Here is a 22,075-nt window from a genome sequence, read left to right as displayed (position 1 = left end):
ATGTGAAGGAGTGTGATAGTGGGAGCTGATGTTTATTTGAACTGTCTGGGCTTTTTGCTGGTAATGATTATGAAGTGAGCATTAGGAAGAGTCTCAGTGACGGGGGGGTAGAGGGGTGTGGGGGTTTGGGGGCAGCCGGGCGTTGTGTGAAGCAGGCAGATGGCTGTCCGGACAGTGTGTTGATAATGGGAACATTAGTCTGCTGGAGTGCAACATTATGCTCAAGGTCAATGGGAGCTGAAGAATGGAGGATCATAATGACTTGGGTGCTGTGTCCTGGAACGAGATCTCCCTTTAAGGACGCTGAGATATTCAATATGAGCTCAGTAATCTTTGCAGTGTTATCACATCCGTCCTCAAATTTCTAAGATTTCACGTGTCACGGAGGCAGTGATAATGGACCATATAATGTGCCTTCTTCTATTTTGCTAAATTGGAATGGTTTACTGGCTTCAGTCAAATGTAAGGTTAATAAAGTGCCATTTTTATGATGCAAGACATAGACCATTGCACCTTATGCACATACATTTGGCTTTGTCTAAATAAATATGGATAAAATGCACATTTACAAACCTTATGTCCCTCATATTTGATTTTATGTAGACTGCATCTTTATGCATGCTAATCATCTATTATCCTGTGGGGAAAAGTTATAGTAAGAAGACATGAACTCTAGCAATGACTGTACCAATTAATATATCTGTGATTTATGTGCACACATACTCAGCATGTATTTTACCCTCACAACAATCTCTACTCAATTTGACTGCTTTATTCTTTTTTGCTCTGCCTGTCCCATTTGTCTTTTTTGCCAGTTTCCATTACCGTTTTCTTTTCCAGTGAATTTAACTCCAGTGATCAATAAAGTTTAATCTTAGGTGTTATAATTTCACTCCGTTTTAAAAGCAATCAAACTGCATCCCAACATCTTTGATCATGAGGTCATATCACAAAGTGGTTTGCCTCCAGCTTTCCTCACCCAGCCTACTTTGTCTGTCTACTTCGTTGAGACAAGGGTAACAGCAGGCTGCTGTGTTGACATCTGCGAGTGGTTTCATGAAGCCACTTCAAGCATATCGAACTTAGCTCTAGCGAGACAGGGAGGAATTCAGGGAGACTTAAGTCTTCATCTTAATGCACAAATCATGAGCATAACTGAGAGCCTCGGGCAATCATCCAGAGGAGCTTCATGGTTTTTTAATCTTTCTACAAGTTAGACACTTTGCATATATTATTAATACTAAAGGCTGAGTAATACTTCATAGTTGCAGCGAATAACAATTGCAGTGGGTTTGGGTCACAGCGCTGTCCATCAACATGCGCTCCTTTCTGTGGATACTGTACGTGGACTGCTCAAATTGTGACTGCAGACAAAAGCCATATCTTGAGTTCATTTCAAAGTACAAACCTAGTCACAACAAAATGGCAGTTTTCATGTAGTTCATGTTTTAATCCGCACTTTGTCTCTCTTTTTTTCTTTTCTTTTTTTTACAGTGGCAAAGTTGAAAACGGAATATTCAATACTGAGAAAAAGCAAACCTCACACATCCCCCATAAAAAGCAAATTAATTACAGCGATTAGATCTTTGTACAAAATGAGTTATTTATAGCATCATACTGAACTAACAAAATAACATGTATGAGCATTGGCAATGGGGTTCAATGTCTTTGATACGTTGATTATAACACTGAGGAGATGTCTGATTCACCAATGCCTCATCATGTCATTTGTACTGTTTGCAGCAAACTCAAAGGCCATAACGGTGATCGTTGTACTGTTTTTTACGAAAGAAATTTACCAAAAAGAAAAAAAGAAAAAGAGAAAATGTTAATGTCAGACAACTACTTTAGTAATGACAGCAATAATATCAATCAATATAGTATCAATAAATGTCAATAAGTCATAATAAATACATATATTTTGAACAGACTTATTTCTTTTTTTTTTTTTTTACATTTTAAACAATTCATTAGAATCCCTGTGTGAAAAAAAATCTTCAAAAGTGTGAAAACACTCTCATCAAAGTGACGGAAACTGATATGGCCTGAAATTATAAACTCTAACCAGTGTTTTTCTTCCTTTACCTAAAACTGAATACTTATTAATTACATGCCCTCTGGCAAAACATACTCTTGTTTGATAAATGGGGAAAAAAAGAATGACTTGTGGAACACGTTGACTACTGTATATGCTAATATACAAATTGTAATGTATCAGGGATCCCAAGATTCAACAATATCGTTCACCAATATTCACGTTAGCAAAGTATTTTACAGCTATATCCACACATTAAGCATAGTTGTTCAATAAAATTCAACATAAATAATGAACCCGCGCAAGGTTCCATTCATACTGTTTGGATCTTACATCAAATGGCCAAATAAAATTAAAGTTCCTCATCCATTAAGATAACTTTAAGTGAACTGAAATCTTCATCATGTGTCTGACACCATCTCCCCATCTAGACTCATATTGAATCCTGAGACAATAAACAGTTGATGTGTTTTCCCTTCGTGTTAGTCCTCAGACTTTGTGCTTTAAATTTCTAACTTGTTCTCTGTTTGTACAAATCAACAGTGCAAGCAAAAAGCTGAAAAAAATAAATAAAATCAGTGCAAGAATATACGGATGGTGCTAAGATGGAGAGAATTTCATCTAGAGACAATCACATAGATTGTGCTTCTACATTTTGTTTTGTCAAAGTGTTTGGTCTGTTTAATGATGTTCTAAACCTGTTCAGTATGGCTGTGTTGGGGTAAACTCCGGGCAACATCCAAGAAAGTTGTTTAAATCCTAACAAGATTCCTCTGATGATCATGTTTGAGCAGAATATTTTAACATATTCAGCTCTTGAAGTAAAAGAGTTAGAAAAGCTAAGACTTGAGTTAGAGCACATTTGTTGCTGCATCAAATTTTTCTTTAAAAAGCGGCAAAACATTACACAATAGGAAAAGTAAAAGACAGTCGAGAAAGAGGATAATGCAGGCAACAAAAGCAATGCAGAAAAATGTACAGCATTTAGGCACCGTAAAACTGAAATGGAAATAATCCAATTGGTTTATATTGATTACAAAAGGAGAAGGCTATTGTGTCAGAGAATGCTTTGAAAACAAGCATATCCAAGCATGAGCTTCCTGGAAAAGACAAAAGAATCGTAAGTTAAATAAAACAGATCATGAGGTGAGGCTGAGGCAGCTTAAAGTTGAATGTCTGCTGTCGAAAGTTTTCATGAAACCAAGGAAAAGAGTCCAAGAAGTCTAAATGAAGTACTCTTTCTTCTCCTCTGCATGCACATGGTTTCCCTCAGCATTGATGATAGCTGTGTCAGCGTCGGGGGCGTCCTCTGCTCCTTTGGCCTCATGTGTTAAATACGTCCCTGTAGATGCACAAAGCCAAAGCACAGTTTTTAACTTGTGAAAAATACAAAACATATCCATGTGCTCCAAAGTAAGCAGTTGTATTAGTCAGAGGACTAACTTCAAGTTACCTTTATGTCTGGCCAGATATCTTCCAAGAACTATTATCAAACACAAGGTGATGAAGACCACGACTGCAACGACGCCGCCGATTAAAGCGTGGTCAGGTCCATGTTGTCCTAAAGCGTTCGGATCTGAAATAAGACACAGAGAGAGAGGAGGAGGGAAAATGGAGGAATATCAACAAAAACAGCAGGATGTTTTGCCTCCATCTCTCGCAGCTGTACACATTCATTAAACAGCATTGGAAATATTTTGCTCCTGCAATTATCCTGGGAAAGAAATTCAGATGTAGCTTTTGCACATTGCACAACAGTCCCAAACAAGACTGTGTCGTATTTAGAGCACCCTGACATTGCTGCTTTGAAGAGCCACACTGTGGTATAAAAGGAGTAATCACAGAAAATACATCAAATCACTGCACAATTCAAAAACCTAACATTAGCAACAAGAATGTGCTACAAGAAAACGGAGCTCTGAGAGATGTTTTAGTGTTTTTGCCAGAGCCTCGACACTATCTTTTATGCTTCTCCTTGTTTGCTGCCACATTCTGCTGCTCAGGATCATGTTTTTTAAATAAAGTGTTATTTAACACGAAGCCTCCTCTGGGCAGAGAGCGAGCTGAGGGTTTCCCGGGGCAGTTTCGTGCCTTTGTGTCTGTCCTGTAATAAACTGTGAGTAGCTGTGTCTTTACCCTGCACCTTGTGTGCTCTCATTATCTCAAGCTGATGAATGGCTATGGCTTGTGCTCTGTTTTGCAAAGTGACCCTGGGAAATGACGGCGGGAATGTTTCTACAAACCTCGTTATACTCCTCTGTTAACAGGATGCAACTCTCATATTCAGTGTCCCAAAGTGTGGGATGTTAAAAATAACAAAAAGATGAAGTTGTGTAACATGCAGTTTATTTAACTCCATGCAGACTGGAACCACCACGATTCTTATCAGGGACTCACAAGCAGGCGCTTCAGACTTTGAAGCAATAACTGTTCTGGTACCAGTTGAATTAACTCAATTTTGATTGCATGTTGATGGATATAATGATCTGTGCAGGGGACTCCACTGTCAGCAAGCAGCATAATCAAATTATCTACCACACTTTGTGGGTGCACACAAGAATAAGACACACTAAATTGCTGCATGGCAACTGAGCTTGTCATCTTAACACAACTTGTTACGAATGTTTTAACACTAATGAAAACACAAGTGGCTACTGAAAACATAATTACATGACCAATACATATTCCTACTTGTCCAACCAGATTCTGTAGCTTTAATTTACATGTACATTCAATGACTATTCTTATGTCAATCCTGGAGTAAAGTCATATCAAGATGGCTGCAAACATTAGAACAACTGTCTAGAAATGATAAGCTGACATTTAAAATACATCACACAGAGCCAAAGAAGGAAAGCATTTCAGCAGCACACCAGGACATCGGAGATTCAGTTTTCTGTATTTTGTCTGATCTGGTATGGACTCCCATGATTCCATCCTGTCCAGCATACACACAACCGCAGCTATAAACATTGATCTCACAAAGATATACCACATATAGCTACACTACTGCAACCACATGCTATGCACATCGATTAGACCTAGAAAAAATAATATATATAATATAATATTTTTCAAGAACTATGGGATCAGATCAGATCTTTGAAAGATTAAGAGTTCCCACAAAGAATTTTGGACTTTTGTTTCCATTTGCTGTAATCACATGATAATATACATACAGTCAACACTGGCACAAATCGAAGCCCTGTTCCGCTCAGATGGAACCATCTACTTCATTGTGCAAAGACAAACCAAAATAGAACCATATTGTGTGATAACATATGCAGGCTGTGACATGGCTTGAGAGAAAGTGACTGGCGTCAGCAGAGTGAGCATCCATGCATGGTGATGATTTGGCTCATGCTGGGTGAGGTCGTGATGTGTCCTGACCCAGAGCCATATCCAGCATCACACACTCTGGATCTTGGCTTGCAATGACCATCTACTGGGATATTTACCTGTTGTAGGCCCTGGATAGTCTTTGGCTGTTACCATGGTTGTAGACAGTGACAGCAGTAAGGGAAGACGAGGGGAACAACACCATGATGAAAAAAGGTGACCACAAAATTCAAAAGAAAACACAAGAGATCAGCATGGTCTTAGTTTTTACTTTGACAGAGTGCAGAAGCTTTCTGTCTGAGCCAAACGCATGCTGAACTGGACTTTCTGGAAATGTTCACTGGGAAAGCAGCACAAGATACACCGACAGAGACAAGATGAGGAACAAAGTCGCATATACAGTTTTTACATGTGTGTAAAATGCACATCCTTAATGGGTCGGTTGAATATTATAAATATAAATATTTGATCCCTTTCCCGAAGCTGAATGTAAGCCTGCAAATAGTTTTGGTATTTGCCCAAATTAATATCTGTTTAATAATTCACTGGACACAAACGTGTCAAAATCTGGGGAAATAAAACAAAAAATATCTGTATGCCTGTAACACTACAAATAAATGAGAAAATATATTTGTTGTACTTTACGTTGACTGATCCTTTAATATTGAAAAAATACCATCTCTTGAATCGACCTCAAAACACTGGAATTAGGTGATGTATCGTTCACCTGCATCTGAATATTTAACACCATAAAGCAGGCAATCTATGATAAAGGATTTTTAGAAGTGTGAAAATAAGCCCAAATAAAGTCATCACTTTAATTACATATTTTTTTCCTGCATTATTGTGTGCGGCCAAGTTCTTACACATTTCACCACCAGTACTGCTACGGTGCGCTGTTTTTGTTTTCATGAATGAGTTCTGCACGTGCACAAATATCTACATGCATTCGCATGCGGTCTATGTGATACACATTCCTGCTGCCAGCTGTTTTCATAATCAACACTTGCGCTTGCAAAGGCAGTCAATAGGACTGCAAGCTGGTAAACATGGGTGACAACTTGAAATGTTAAAAGAGAAACCTTTGCAAATATTTTTTAATTAGGTAGAAAATGCATTTACCACGTCAGCTATACTTTGAGGACACACATAATGCATTTCAGTGGGAAACACTGAATATAAACATAACTTTTGTTTGTTTATAAGAAAATGTCAAAGGGCACCTTTAAGGTGTGAGTCTTGATTATCGAAATATACCTGCATAAATCTAGTAACCTTTGTGTTTCTTCCATCTCAACACCAATGCTATTTTGACAATTAGAGCAGTTGTTTACCATGTTTTACAGCAGAGTGCTATTGCGGCTCAACATGATGAAGTCAAACACTACAACACTAAATCCATTTGGGGGAGATAAACTGGAGTACGCACATGGTGCATGTCATTTCGGTAAACAGAATTCAAACATAAGTGCATGTGCTCTTAATTCATGAATTCAGTCCAAGAACAAAAGTATAGACACTGTCATGTTCTGTGCTTCTACAAAAATGTATTTTTGTGCACCTTATGATGTGGTAACTTACTCCTCCAATCTCTGCATACTGTCAGCCACCAATAAACAAACTAATCAGAAACAGCAATAAAAAATACTGGAGGAAACAGAGCTGTGTATAAAAACAAAAAAAACAAAAAATCCCGACAGGAAAGTGAGAAGGATAGAGGATTGAATTCATCAAGTAAAACATTGCTATTTTCTAGCTCAAAGCCTGCTTGTTAGCTCATCAATCATCAACTGTGTGTTCAGTGTCATGTTTGTGAGTGCAGAGAGCGTGGAGGCGGGGCCACGGAGGGGGTGCAAGTGTAACTGTGAATGCAGCTGTGACTGCCTATGCCTGATGTTGGTATGTCGGCTTTGGCAGGCTGGAAGAACGGAGGCGAGAGAGAGAGAGAGGGGGAGGGAGGGAAGGAGGGAGGGAAAGAGGGAGAGAGGGAAGGGAGCTGGAGGCTCTGAGGTGATGACGTCTGCTAAATAAAAATAGGAACAATGGGGAGCAAAACAAACCTCTCTGCGGGGTACAGGCTCAACATGAGAAAACTTACAGGAAAATGAAATAACACAAATCAATTACCGTGCTTGGTTGGTGCAGGTTAATTCTTTGCCTGTATTCACCTCAGTGAATACAGGCAAAATGATGAAAAAGGCACATATGACAGTGTTACACAAGCTCTGAGTGAGGAAACCTCGTCAGGTTTATCTTTGGGGGATGGATTGATCATGCTTGAAGGACTCATTTCTTACAAAACTTTAAAGCTTTTGATGATTGGTTGGTAAATAGGCCGCAATCATAGAATGTAAAACTGACATGTGTTATGCTGGTTAAAGTAAAAATGTACAATCAATGAGAGCGAAATGTGAGTGTAAGAGGTAAGAGATTGTGCTGTAGCTTCACAGATGGATGCAGACTTTTCTCAGCTGTATTTAATTAAACTACCATATAGTTGTCTAACAGCTCATATATGATGATCCCTCACTTATTGTAATACAGTGTAATAAGGATCTTAATTGCAGACTGTGATAAATTGCAGTAGATTGACGACATTTATGGCTTCTCCGCTCTCCTGTCATGAGCAAATTAGGTTTAGGGGCTGAAATGATCCAAAGAGACCTTGTAACTACTCAGCCAGACACGATGTAGCTCTGAAGAATGAGTGTTATCATCAGTGGAAATGAGTCTGTCTCACACATCTTTTACCTGCTACACTCAATTTTTAAATTTTTCAATCTTCCCTTGTAACCAGGACCTTTGTATTTCCTGGGTTATCAGTTGTGTTATTTCCACAGTTAATCTCAGAAAATGTGAGAAATAGTTTTTGACACATGCAGTGAGTCTAACAACCCAGGTTACTTCAACAAGTTTCTTTTTAATTTGAAATGATGAAAAAAAAAAAAAATCTTGTCTATGTCTTGGCTGTGAACTGTGAGTAGTAGTCCAGCACATGGTGTCTAGATATGACAGGATGATACAGGCTAGCCTGACATTGCAGCCTAACCTTGTTCAATGAGCTCGCTGAAAGGAGAGGCTGAGATAACAAAAGCTGAAAGGACAAATATGTCATCCTCCTTTTCCTTTATTTTTTCACAGTGAGGGGCTTTCCTTCCCTCGAAACCTTTGCCTTTAAAAATCATACAAAGAAGCTGCCGTGCATCCACTAACTGCTTGTAAGTCAAATAAGTCAAGCGTCTGTGCTGTGATAAGTCACTCTTATACACACTTGTGTGCCACTGTTTAATTGGCAAAATGGAAACAAATAAATCCATGTTGAGTTTTTAATATTCTGTCCTTGTTTCTGTATTTTTAATTTCTTATTCTTGGCTCGATTTGATAAATGTTATAAACATTGGATGCAGAGGCCTTAATGATCCCTTTCCTGCACCATGTCGTCTTTATTCTCTCAGCCCCTCAACTGTTTCGGGATTAACTTATCTCTCCTCCAGGCAGTTCTCGGAAGCTAAATTCTGCATCCTTAACACTTTTTTTCTGTTTCCTCACAGGAAGAGTCCAGAGGCTAAACCCATGTAGTGAAGTATGTAGTGAGGTAAACTGGGTTATGCTGCATAGTGCCCAGACAAGATTTGAAAGTGGATTTTTGAGTACAAGGTCTGCAAGCCTGCAGGGCGACAGATTTCTGCTGTGCTATAAGTGGTCTTAAAATGGAATTGTATATTTGAACCACAAAATTGCACATATTTAAAAACACTTACCGACCTTACCATCACATTTGTGTCAGGTAAATACTTTGGTTAAAACATAGGCTTGATGTGGACTGCACCATCTAGTTTGTGTACGATCAAACAGTTTAAAACTGCTCCCGTTGTGCGCAACACAGAGAAGCTGTAATGTTTGCGAGTAAGTATTCCAAGTTTCATCATTTGATCAAAACCAGCACCTGCGAACAGTTGTCCAGGTGTGTCTGCGAATTTCCCGTGGACATGACTAGAAGGCACACAATTTTGTGCCAAACTCTAAAAATCGTCAAAGGAGACCATTAAAATGCTTCAGGAAGCCCATGGTGCTGAAGCAATGAACCTGAAGAGGTGTTTTGAGTGACATTCGTGTTTGCAAACAGCCGAACTTCACTGTCCAAAACTGAAAAAGGCTTTATCAGCTCGGACCACAACCAGGTGGGTTTACTTTGAAAATGGTGGGGTTGTGCAACATGAAATCCGTTTCCCAGAGTCAGGCTGTCAAGACAGAGATCTACTGTGACGTTCTGAGGCATCTGAGGGAAAACATTTGGTGCAAATCACCTGAAGTGTCACCGCTCATACTAACCAGATTTTGCTTCTTGTTATTTCTGTTCCCCAATAATTGGTCACAAACTGCTCAAGTTTCAGGTGCGTGGAGAAATGGCAGCTGCAGGGGACCACTGCTCAAAAAATAACGTGTATCTCAGGTGCTGATGTTGATCAAACAATGAAACTTGGAATACTTACTCACGAAAGTTATCGCTTTTCTCTGCCCCACACAAACGGTGTGCAGCACGCAACGGGAGCAATCTCCAAACTATGTACTGAAAACTTATATTGAGAGATGTTAAGATGTTTGATATATTCTTCTATTTGTATGTTGCTCTCTTGCCATGGGATTATGCAAGATGTTTAATGTGTGGTTTCCTCTGCTGGACATGGTTTATCATATGACTTTACCTGCTTAAACTGATACGGTACACATATTGATCATGTGACTATTATCAATAGATGTAAGGAACAGCTCAAAGGCAACTATTTGATACTTGCCCCGATGAGGGTCCTATGGCTGAAATGTGTAGGAATGTTTGTAACTGTGACTAATTATCCAAGATGTAATAAAGACTTTTTAAATTATTACCCTCTTGAGCGCTTCAGATCTTTTCAGCTCAAATACTGTGGCTAGTTGTTGGAAGTAAGCTTCAACTCTGTTCTGCCTCATCCTGTATTACAACTTGGCAGAAATACAAAACAATCACATTGTTGATATTATAATGGACCATATAGGTGCTTTTACATATTTTGTCTTATTTACTACAAATCACGTACGCTTTGCATCAAAGCAAAACATTTCACAAACTACAATACAGATGCGGCATACGAAGTAGCGCAGGTTGTCATTTTGTTTGTGGTTTGATTTTTAATGGTGATTGTCTTCATCAACCCCAATAGCTGCAGCCCAGATGGAGGCAGACTGTAAACAACTTTTTACTACTAATATTGAAAAGTGCTGCACTACACCTGCACCTTATCATGTTGCTTGATTTGAACGATTTTTCATTTGTTTCTCTGTTGCTGGCTTCTGGTTGTTTCCATTCATTTAATTGTAGTTTATAAAAATCAAGTGGCTGGCTATTTTACCTTGCTGGAGTTATGTAAGTCATTTTAAGTTATGATCCTTTTATGTAGACTTATTGGTCACAGTTACACAAAATGAATTGATCAGTGACTACTATACTGTCAGTGGAAACTAACTGTTGCCTTGAATGGTAAACAAAATACATACAAAAATCTGAAACTTTCCAATGTGCTTTTAAACATCTGTCAGCCAAAATATTAAGTAGATTTGTTTTAAAACTTGCAAACCAAACCATTGGGATGATGTTTATTTGCTTTGAATATTGAAACCAATCTCATCTGCATTGAACTGGGGCTTGTAACAGTAGCCAAATTAATGATAAACATAGTTAAGGGAAATAAGCAGGTCTTTGATATGTCGAATTAATTTTGTTTTACTGATTAATTATGCTTTTCTAAATATCCATTCATTATCTGTACCTGCTTATCCTTCACAGACTTATGTGGGGGGAAACCATGAAAACTAATATTCATAGATAAAACCCCAATGACTGTTAAATAATTGAAGTCAGCAGTTAGCAGTGCACAAACTACTTACTATTCCAAATTGGCATTAAATACGTTCTTTAAACATGTCTCCAACAGTTATCATATCAGTAGACATATTTCCAGGAACTTCCTCCAATTACAGATATTTCATATGTATGGTAGGTATTATTGGTTTGTTATTATACTTTTTTTTTGTAAACATGTTTTGATCATAACATGTACCAGATAAATATCTAGCCTCTTAAGTTGGACTCAATGTTGGTGGGCAAAACTGATCATCCATAACAAGAGAAGACGTTACTGAATTACCCACCATATACAAACAATACATATTCAGCACTGCTGGTTCCCAGGTGGTTGCTGCCCTCGCAGCGGTATGTGCCATTGTCCGTTTTGTTTAGTGTGGTGATGGTAAGTTCCCTGCCCTCAACAATCATACGCTCAATGTCTGGCAGCTCTCCTCCATCTTTAGACCACAGCACCGGTTCCGGTCTGGGAAAGAAAATACAGACAACACTACTTATGATTTCCTGTGTTTAAATATAAGGAAGAAAATGCAGACATTAAGAATGACAATTTGCGATGAAGAGGAATCAAATCTTGCGTATAATATCTGCCTATTTGTATGTTAGTAAGTTGAAGATGTAAATAAATTCCAACTTACATTGGGTTGCCTATGGAAACACACTCCAATTTGAAGTATTGACCTTCCTGTGGAATAATCAGTGAATGACTGATCTCCAAATGGGGAGCATCTGCAAAGAAGAGACAAAACAAAAATTCAACGCTACGGCAGTACTGTGGGTTAGATGCTTTAACTATTACACTGACAAAGTACAACAGTAGTTAGCTCTTTTGCTCCATTGGGCATCTTTTAGCTCTAGCCCATATCCCTGTTCTGCTTTGGTACTAATCCCTCACCTGCAAACTAATCCTACACTAATCCAGAACAAATGCAAAGCTAAACCTGCAGACATAAATGTAATCTCAATTCTTGTATTTCTTCTCAATGTTAATGTTAAACCTAATCCAGTTTTGCGGGGTATGACTGCACTCACAGTGGACCTCCAGGACCTCAGTTGTCATGTAAGGGTTGGACAGAGACACGTGCTCCACGCTGCAGGTGTAGGCAACGCCGTCATCCCGTCTGTCCACCTGGAACTGGAGGCTACTCTTTACTGTGAATGACTTTCCTGTAGCGTTCACCTCCTTGGTGCCTGCAGAGATTCAGAAAATGAACTAGGGTGCAGTGCACTTCTGAATTATTAATATTTTTAGGGTGCAGTTCTAGCTTTTGAGCAAAAAAATGATCTTTAAAAAAAGAGCAGAGAAAAATAAAAATCAGCTTGTAAATGTGAAAAAAAGTGAGAAACATGAGATTTTGTTTCAAGATGTGGCTTTTCTGACATAGACAGCTGCACTGTTGTTGTTTTCTTATGCATCTCCTTTGATGGAGAGAATCCTTGGCCTTTGAAAGTCAAGTCAAAGTAGAGTGAATAGTGAAGGGAGATGAATATGAGCATTGACTCAGTTGGTTGGGTGTGTTTGCTCCTTCAGGACCATCTCTCAAACATCCCAGTCAACAAAAACAGACCCACTCTCCCCCAGCAGCATGAGGTGGATTTCCACAGTCACACTTTTCCTTTCTTTTCCTTTCCTTCCCTTCCCCTCCTTTGTTTACCTTGCTTCAGTTCTCGATTTGTCTTTGCGTTTACCCTGCTCTATGTTGTTATCTTTATTAAGTGCTGGCTCTTAATGTATAATTGGAAGGTTATTTATTGTTATTATTTTTTGTTTGTAGATTGCTGCTGTCCTGTCAGCACTTAATGCAGTACTTTTCTCTGGAAACACTTTTTACAAGGCTGAACAAAACATTACCAGGACTTTACATTGGTGAAGCTACACCCTTCTTACATCACCCACCCATTCCCCTCCCCTATTTAATAACCACTTACCAAGCACGCTGCACATCACAGAAATACTATGTATTTATCTTTTTCTAAATCTATTTGCTGAACTTAAAGAACCATTGGCTCAGTTACAAAAAAATACTAAAAGAGTCATAGCTTTACAAAACAGACAGAATTGTGACTGTAATATAGAATACAAAAACTTCATCTGTTGAGGAAAAAGGCCTTTCAAAGCTTTATAAATAATATCAATTGAACAATTAATTCTACTGTTTTCACAAAAACAAAGTGGAGTTTCTTATAACTGGAAGTGTGAATAAAACAAACTTAACATATTGCTCATTGCCATGATAAGAACACATTTCCCACAAAGCCCGTCACTCCCGGTTAGCATGCATGCAGTTTGTTTTGACGTTGAGCGTAGAGGGAGAAGAGCCTTACTGACTTTAAATGAGGAGTTACTTTTGTTATTAAAGCAAGTTTGGTTTAGAAACTGCTGAGGACATTTTTTGCAAAAACATTGTGAATTTTGCTAAATTGTTCTCACAAATATTGCAGATATTGCTTGAACTTGTGTTCATGATTGTATTCACAATTTAATGACTGCTACAACTCCAGTATACTAATTTTACTGTACAAACTACAAAAAATAATGAGTGACATCTTTTTAAAAATTTGAAATATTCAATGTATTGCAGTGTACAGTCGATCAAAACATTTGAATGGCTGTTTAATTTTGGTCTCTTTAGGTCACCTAACTTTGTCAAGAAAAGTATATAAATAAAGATAAACTGTGTATTTAGTCGTCCGTCTCATATCTCTAGTACTGTTAGCTACAATTCTGTATTCAAAATGAATCATTTATGAGTATGTTGTAGAGATTACAGTTTGAAAAAATATATTTGCAAAATGTCCAAAAAGGAATTTGCGCATGTCCTCCATTCAGGAACTGATTAAATAAATTACTGATGTTTGTTGATTTTGCTTGCATGACACAAGCATACAAAGTAAAACTTCAAAACTAAAAGTCATAAGATGAATAAGAAAGCTAAGAATTGAGCAATGCATCAAAGATGACAAGAGCTTGAAATTTTTTTTTTCAAACAGCACACATCATTTGAGCTAACAGGAAAGCCAGAGACCTTACATTTGAGAGTCAAAGGCCTTGGATTTTGCCCTGAAATACAGGAGGGGAATAGTAAGTGCCTCTGTGGCATTAAACACAAATCTCTCCAGCTTTTCCTCTCATTCTTCAAGTTGCCTGCAGCATCGGAGCGGCAACAGAGAGGCTGTCAGTCTGTTTCAAGGCAGCTGCTAGCATTGCCAGAGTGCATGCAGAGGCAGCTTTTCGTATGTAAGGGAATGTGCCAAGGAGCACTGGCTTTGAACCAGGAACCCAGGAGGCCAGCAGATCTACATTCAGGTAACCGGGGGCCGCTCCTGTAATAACCATCTCGGCTTCGGATTAAACAATGAGGTTCCTCAGTGATGGGACTAGATCTTTTTTTTTTTAAGATCTGAGGTCCTAATGCAGTTAATAGAATTGGTTAGTACATGTCAGAATACTGAAATGTTTGCTGGGTATGTTGGTTTCACATTAATTATTTTTCTTATGTTAATTCGGTCAAGTTGTCAAGTTGAAGAAAAAAGTCCATAAAACTTCTAAGTCCTTCTTGTTTTAAGAAGGAATCAGCGGCGTTATCGAAGGGCACATTAATACGCTTATAACAATTTCAATCTGCCCCTCTTTATCGGCAGAACCTTCTGTTCATCACAGTTTGAAACCTACATCCTGCTGAACAATAATTATAGCATAAAATTATTTGAGGAATTTCATGTTTTCTTTTTCCTTTCAATCTGTGACCTCATTCCTCAGCTCATTTGCTAATGAAATCCCTTTAAGTATGAACTTGTATGAACAAGACATTTTTTTTTCTGCTTCATTTGGCAGTTGTTGTGGTCTTAAATTTTTCATTGGAGTTTATTTATCTTCAGTGAACAATCTAGCACATTGAGTGCTTTGGTGTGGGCAAAAAGGCATAAGGAACATGCTCTGCTGCTAAATTTGTGGTTGGGTTCCTGTGTGAGATGGGAAATATATTTTCAGTCACATGCATTGTTGGGTAGTAGTATGCTTCAATACGCTCACACATTAAGACCTTATTCAGGCTAACAGGTAGTATTACTGAAAATGTGACATCCTCGACTCATACATTCGCAGCTGAGATTTGCACTTTTGCTCAGGACCCTCTAAAACCGACATCTCTAACCTTTGTTCCTCTGAGCTGCTTTGACAAATGAAAGTCTGAGAGCTACTCCTGTTTAGTAACTTTTATTGACATAGCTGAGCTCCACCCAAATCAGCTGAACCATTCTGAAGTCGCACAAGTTCAATACCCAGAACAAATTAAAGGCCTAAATACTGCACAGTTGTTTCGCAAATAAATATAGCTGTTCACTATCATCAAGAAAGTCCTTATTTTTGTCATTAAGGTTGGACTCACCGTGGTGAACTGAACACGGTCTAAAAATAGCTCAAACCCACAGTCTAAGGCAATAATTATGAGAAAATCTTTGAGGTTCTACAATGAACGCTGGTATACTCCTGTAAAATTTTTCATTATGGTGGTCATGGCCTTGATGAAGATGAGAATATCAAACCTTAAGAAGTGGCAGAGAGAATGTAATTTTAAGAGAAACAGAGGACAATAAATATGTAGAGAAATAAATCAACAAATAAAAGAAACTGGAGAACCTGAAAATAATGCAGACCAAGAGTCAATTCTAAAAACATGAACAGATGCTGCAGAGAAACACTCTCCACCAGATGTTACACTCTTGTCAACACACTATCACCCATGAAAACGCAGCCATACACAAAAATATGCATATAGTTCTCGAAAACAAAAAGGCAACTTCTAATTATTCTAAAACAAAACTGGATATTCACCAAGTAAAAATGTGTAATATGAAACAAAATGTAGTTTGTGTCCAATCTATGTTACCTCTTTTATCATTCACTGGCAGTTAACAGACGGCTTTGCATATTTGCATGGAAGTATTTACCACAAACCTGCTCTCTGCTACAGTAGATGCTGTGTAAGGGAAACAGCGAGACAGCAGACCTCTTTAGATTCAAGAAGCATGTAGTGCAGGCATGAATCAAGTAGACCAATTTGTTTCCATAGTCTTTTTTTCGTTTTTACACTGACTGGAGAAAGCTGTTGATTAGGTTCACATTTCACCGTTAAAAGTTGCACAAAAATGTAAGAAATCTATAAAAGTAAGAAATGCATAGAGCTGTGTATATTGGATACAAAAAAAGGACTTTATTGTAATATCTAAATTTTGCTCCGCTTGTTCTCAGTGACCAGGAAGTAAGCCCATTTTGAAATGGAGGACACAATTTTAATACCAAAATTACAATAATAATAGTGTAGCATATTTATTAATTGCCTAGATGTAAATTATGTGATATTCTGCCAAATACTGAATAGAACATTGTAAGGTGCCTTTGTGCCTTGTGTGAAAGGCAAATATATGCCACTTTATGTATGCACAGAGAGTGACAGTGGGCAGATTCTTTTCCTCAATAGATTACAATTTGAAGCCTGGCTGTCATTCAGCGACACAAGTAATTTGTATGACTCTATTGTCTGTAAACAAATTATTTGACACTAGATGACAGATGCATTTTGAGGTTTGTAATGCTGTGTGCTTCTAATATAAATTGTTGAAAACCAAATCATCAGAGCATGAAATAAATATGACATGTTTTTACTATTACACCTGCTGTCGTCTTGGAGCTTTGTAGACTGGTCCCCCAGTGGGGATAGATTTGACTGACAGCAGACACTGGCGGCAATGATCTTCCACAGAAGAACCAATGGCAAAACATGCTGCTCCCAGCACATACTCGCTAACGACAGCTTTAAAGCAGCACCTACAAAAGACTTGGATCCGCAGCACTGATTGACATTCCCCTCTTTGACACTTTGACATGTAAATGAAGTTAGGAAGTCAAGCCCTCCAGTCTCTGCTATGTCCTTTATCTCTCTGTGACTTGGAGATGCAGCACACCAGGTCTGTGCACCCAAGTGACTTAATAAAACCCACTGTATGCAGGTAAAACTAATAAAAGCACTTTTGTATACAAGACACCAGTTTGGGGCAGACGTAGGGCACCTGATCTTTTTTGGAGATATGCAACTCACACATTAAGTGCATATTGTCTGATACAATTGTAGGAAATCTTTCTTTTGGTTTAATTTCCTTTATTGTGATGTCTGCTGATCTGGGAATGGAATGGCACTAATGTATTTTCATTTTTACCACCGAAAAGATAGAGGTTGGAGTCATGAATAAAATCATGTTACTACCCCTTGAACTCTGGGAGATAACATTTTGACATGTGGCTTATGTGTCCATATATATATATATATATATACAAATATACATTTTTGAACATTAAAGATTTATCTCGTATGTGCATTTCAAAACATAAAGCACATACGAGATGATCCTGGTGCCTCTTGAGATGGACAGCAAGTCTGGTTGTGATGCTGTGTGCCAGCTCTCCACTGGCCTTTCAGACAGCTACGTGCATGTCATTTCAACAAGAAAACTTCATATACCGGCCCCCGTCCCATCAATCATCATGCCATGTTGGGCAGACACAGACAGAACCACCAAGAAAAAGCTCTCTGGTGCAAATCTTCAATAAAGAGCAACTGTCACACTGAGCCTCCACAGCAGGCTCCATTACATTAAAGAGCTCCATGCAGCATACCTCTGCCATCAAATTGAGGAAAAACATTCCATTCCTATTTAATAATGTTTTTGTCTTTTTTTGGTGCTTTTTAACAATAGAAATAAGGCGCTGATAAAAGCTATAAAAATACAAAGTGCAGAGCTTCAGACATTTTTGAAAGAGACATACAAGAAAGTGAAAGCTCGTAAGGCACAATGTGTAACCACAGAAAACTTCTGCTGGTTTATTGTGATCAGCACACATTACAGTGCACCATCTGCTGCTGAATGCACTGTCTCTGTCGGTGCTGTTTTCAGTCTGGGGGTAAACTAGTAATCTAGCCTTTCATGCATTCAAAATACAACATTTAGTCAGTGTGTTGACGAGTTGATTACTCAAGCAACAGAAAATCAATAGAGAAAACTTGTAATAATAAATAGCTGTTATTAATTTTCAGGAAATCTTAAACATTTGCTCGTTCAAACTTGTATTAGTTTTTTGCTGTTCTGTTTTATTTAAATGTAAATTAAATTCTGTGGAACTTTGGCATACAAGACCTTGACTTTCACATTTCTGATAATACGTTTTTAATAATGAAGGACAGTAACAGTTAATATAGACAGCTGTGGACAACTTGCTTATCCACAATTAACTTTATAATTAGAATGAATAGGAGGTACTGCTCTGTGTCTTTGCCTTGATTTGGTAGTGATTAGTCCAACAACATTAGACAGCCCTCAAGGACAGCAGCAATACTGGCTGTGAGCCATGCAAATCATAGCAATGCTAAACCCCGGCCAGTGGAGCAATGCATGGATGTGAAAAGCAAAAGAATGCAGCAGCTAAATGACTTGACAGTGCGGCTGTCTCCCGGTAGGTACAAATCGTAACAGTGAACACATTACTCTGTTAAATCCACAACACACACTTACCTTGGACTTCTTTGTCATTTCGGAACCACTGGATGTTGGCAGCTGGTTTGCTTCCTGATGTGGTGCATGTCAGGGTGATTACCTCCCCCTCCGTGGCTGGCTTGGTAAGTCCTGTAATCTCTGGTCGTCCTGGCACTCCTGTGGTGCATGAAAATACAAATCTAAATAATATACCAAATATTTGTTGAGTTTCCTCTGACAACAAAAAACTATTTAGTGATCGACAATAATTCACTTTCACATATCCATGATATAGATCAAATAATATCCTTCTTCTCTCAGAGACAAGCTTACATTTAATATTTACTGTATCATTTTTTTCCTATGTTTGTCTTTAAAGCAGGACAAAAAGAAAAGCCAAGCAAGTGGTCATAGTTTTTCCACAACAATGAAAAACAACCAACAAAGTCCAAACGAATAGGAATTACATAATGCAGATGACACAATGCACACAAATAAATGGAGGTGCAGGTGTTCATGCTGTCAGTGTTGGAGTGTGGAAATGGCACCAGAATGAGTATGCTCACCCAGAACAGTGAGGAAGGCCTTGGTGGTCTTGACAGGCATGGTGAAGAGCGAGCAGGTGTACTGGCCCTCGTCTGACAGGCTGACGTCACTGATTCTAATGGTGAGCTCCTGTGACGAGGCTCGTATCAGCTCGATTCTGTGATCCCTCAGAGCTGTAAGAGGAAGGAGGACATAAAGAATCACAAAGAGCACGGAAAAAAGACAGAGTTCACTAATGGGAAAATTCACACTGAATTCAAGGATGGCAGTTCACTTGTACAAGTGCAATGTGCGATTCAGATGACCTTTACCCAAACGAGGCTGATTACATGCTGCTTTATTTCAAAAGGTTGTCAAATGCTGCAAACACATACTGTGGCCAACGCTTTTAAACATTCTCTCTGTATTTGCATTCGAGGCTGCCAGACTTAATCACAGTCAGGGAGAATGCAGATGGCATTGGTGGATGGTCTGAAGAGTAGCAGCAGAAAAAAACGTTCTAGATTACAATATCTATTTTGGTAATCACACTTACTGTACATTGTAGGTACTGATTTACATTCTTACACTTTTAGCAACTTGCTCTACTTGTGACATTTCTCACTTACAGTGATATCTAGGAGCATACAGTGAGAGTGGAAAAGACTAAATAATTTCATAAATACTGACTAGAATGCAGACAACTAAGTTTGATTAAGTGGCACTATGATCCATTATGTTTGCAGTGATATCATATCAGAATAATTACATTGTGTTATGTTTTAAACATTTGTTTTAAACAAATAAATGATTTAAATGAATTGGCAATGTAATACAAAAATAAATTAAATGTTGTTACACATAACTAGAGCGAGGATATGTATTAAATGACAACTTGATCATTTTGTATTAAAACATTTTAATCCATTATCTTGATATTAGAGACAATATTGGCCAATCACAAATATCATGTTAATATGATGGGCAATAAATTTGGATATGAATACTTTTTTTTTCAAAACATAATAAAGATGTGGTGTTAAATTAGAAATGGTTCTATTTGTGTTTTTTACATATATGATGCAATTCTTGCTGTTTCAGTGCACTGTTTTCATTGAGGACAATAAACTATAAAATATCCATTAAATATCATTGTAAGTAGTGTCAGGTGTTTGATAACCACATTTAAGCAAAAAAATGTATGCTTATACTGTATTGACACACTATATATATATATATAAATAAAAAAAAATATTGGCGGATATATTGATATTGGATTTTTTCTTCTTTCCATTATCGGTAATGGTATTGGCCGCATAAATCAAGTATCAATTGGGCTCTACTTGATATGTATTATTGTGAAATAATCTGTAGATTAATTTCAACGAAAAAAATGTATCACACTGCAGATGTACGATAAAAAAAATAAAAAAAATAATAGTAATTAAAAATAGATGCTCCAGCTACATAGAAATGAACCATTACTGCTAATGGGATAGATGATGCAGTAATCGTCATAATGAGCATTCTTACAACACATCTTGAATGAAACCCTTTGCTTTGTTAACTTGCCAGACACCTTCACCGCTGCTCATTCTGATGTGACTACACCCTCCCTTGCAAAAGCACATATCTAAGCTGAAAAAGGTCATCTCGTACCTGTCATCTCTTATAATGTTTCATATTCAGAATCACCTGTCCTACAAGCGACCAACCGCAGAGGGCAGCAAGGAAAGTGCCCTTCATTGAATAAATTACACATTCTAAATCTTCAGTCTCCTAAGGCCTGGCCAGCTCTCTCCATGGACCCTCTTTCATCTGAAGTAATTTGGATTCTATTGAATTGTACCGCACAGGGAAAACACGGCAACATGCAGCAGGAGTAGGTGCTGATTAGGATTTAATCATTTTGGCCAATGCAAAGTGTTGTCCAATCAGATAAACAAGAAATCTCGATGAAAAGTCATTAATCACTGGTGCTGTTTCTATTTGATTGTAGCGATAAACACTCACAGCAGACATGTGATTCACAATTTAATTACATTGGCAGAAATGGTTATCAGGTTTGAACACACATAGATCATTACAAACAACACTGTTCTTCAGCTTTAGTTACACCGCATCATTTAATGATTATTATGGTATATTCACACACATGCTAAAAACAAATTATAAAAAAAAAATATTGACACCCTTTAGAAGTTTCTTATTGGAGACTCTTGGTTATCCAAGAATTAAGAGTAGTGCAAATAAAAACCATCTTGAAGCCAGAATTAAAATTTAATAACAAACCGTGCCATCAGACAGACAGTTTATTTGCTCCGGGGCTTAATACAAACATTTGATAGTCTCACTGTAGCAAACAGCATCCTGAAACAAAGCTGCCTGATGTTCTTTGTAGTTAAGCATCCTCACTACAGAGCTTGAAAATGCCCAGAAGCTCTGGCAGAAAACAGCAAATCCTTTGGTGGATAGATGCATTGGAGATGTGATGGGGTCTAAGCAAACACTGTACAGGAACTCAAAAGATGTGGAAGTACAGGCTGGGAAGATCAAAGCTTTGGACAAGATGACATACTATGCCGCCCCTGGCGCATATTCCTCTATCTCTGCAATGCATAGAGGAAAGACAGGAAGAAACAAGCCAACTTTTCTTCCTCTTAACCCCCCTGTTCCTTGAAGCACAAACACCTCTGAAATGCTGATAAATGTTTCGTGTCTGTTTCATAAAAGGGATTTGTTAAGGGAAC

The 22,075-nt window shown here is 38.0% G+C and overlaps 1 protein-coding gene across 3 annotated transcripts in view; it reads right to left on the bottom strand.

Annotated features, from left to right (window-relative positions):
• Nucleotides 1-1,423: 1,423 nt before the first annotated feature.
• Nucleotides 1,424-22,075, bottom strand: part of cadm2b (cell adhesion molecule 2b) — a 137,995-nt gene continuing 117,343 nt past the window's right edge. For 2 of the 3 annotated variants that reach the window (XM_069707386.1, XM_069707388.1), the window contains 8 exons: nt 19,367-19,519; nt 18,840-18,977; nt 12,306-12,464; nt 11,912-12,002; nt 11,561-11,739; nt 5,494-5,520; nt 3,489-3,611; nt 1,424-3,377 (listed from right to left, as the gene is read on the bottom strand). In XM_069707386.1, coding sequence (XP_069563487.1) covers nt 3,259-3,377; nt 3,489-3,611; nt 5,494-5,520; nt 11,561-11,739; nt 11,912-12,002; nt 12,306-12,464; nt 18,840-18,977; nt 19,367-19,519 — 989 coding nt within the window. In that variant the 3' untranslated portion in view covers nt 1,424-3,258. The remainder of the gene's footprint in view (nt 3,378-3,488; nt 3,612-5,493; nt 5,521-11,560; nt 11,740-11,911; nt 12,003-12,305; nt 12,465-18,839; nt 18,978-19,366; nt 19,520-22,075) is intronic. The other variant, XM_069707387.1, reaches the window with a different exon arrangement.

Source organism: Brachyistius frenatus, unplaced genomic scaffold, assembly GCF_029030835.1.
Source record: "Brachyistius frenatus isolate BFR_SWC_R1_liver_20210118 unplaced genomic scaffold, ASM2903083v1 Contig_68, whole genome shotgun sequence".
Classification (NCBI taxonomy): domain Eukaryota; kingdom Metazoa; phylum Chordata; class Actinopteri; family Embiotocidae; genus Brachyistius; species Brachyistius frenatus.
This window is presented reverse-complemented; position numbering and strand designations above follow the sequence as displayed.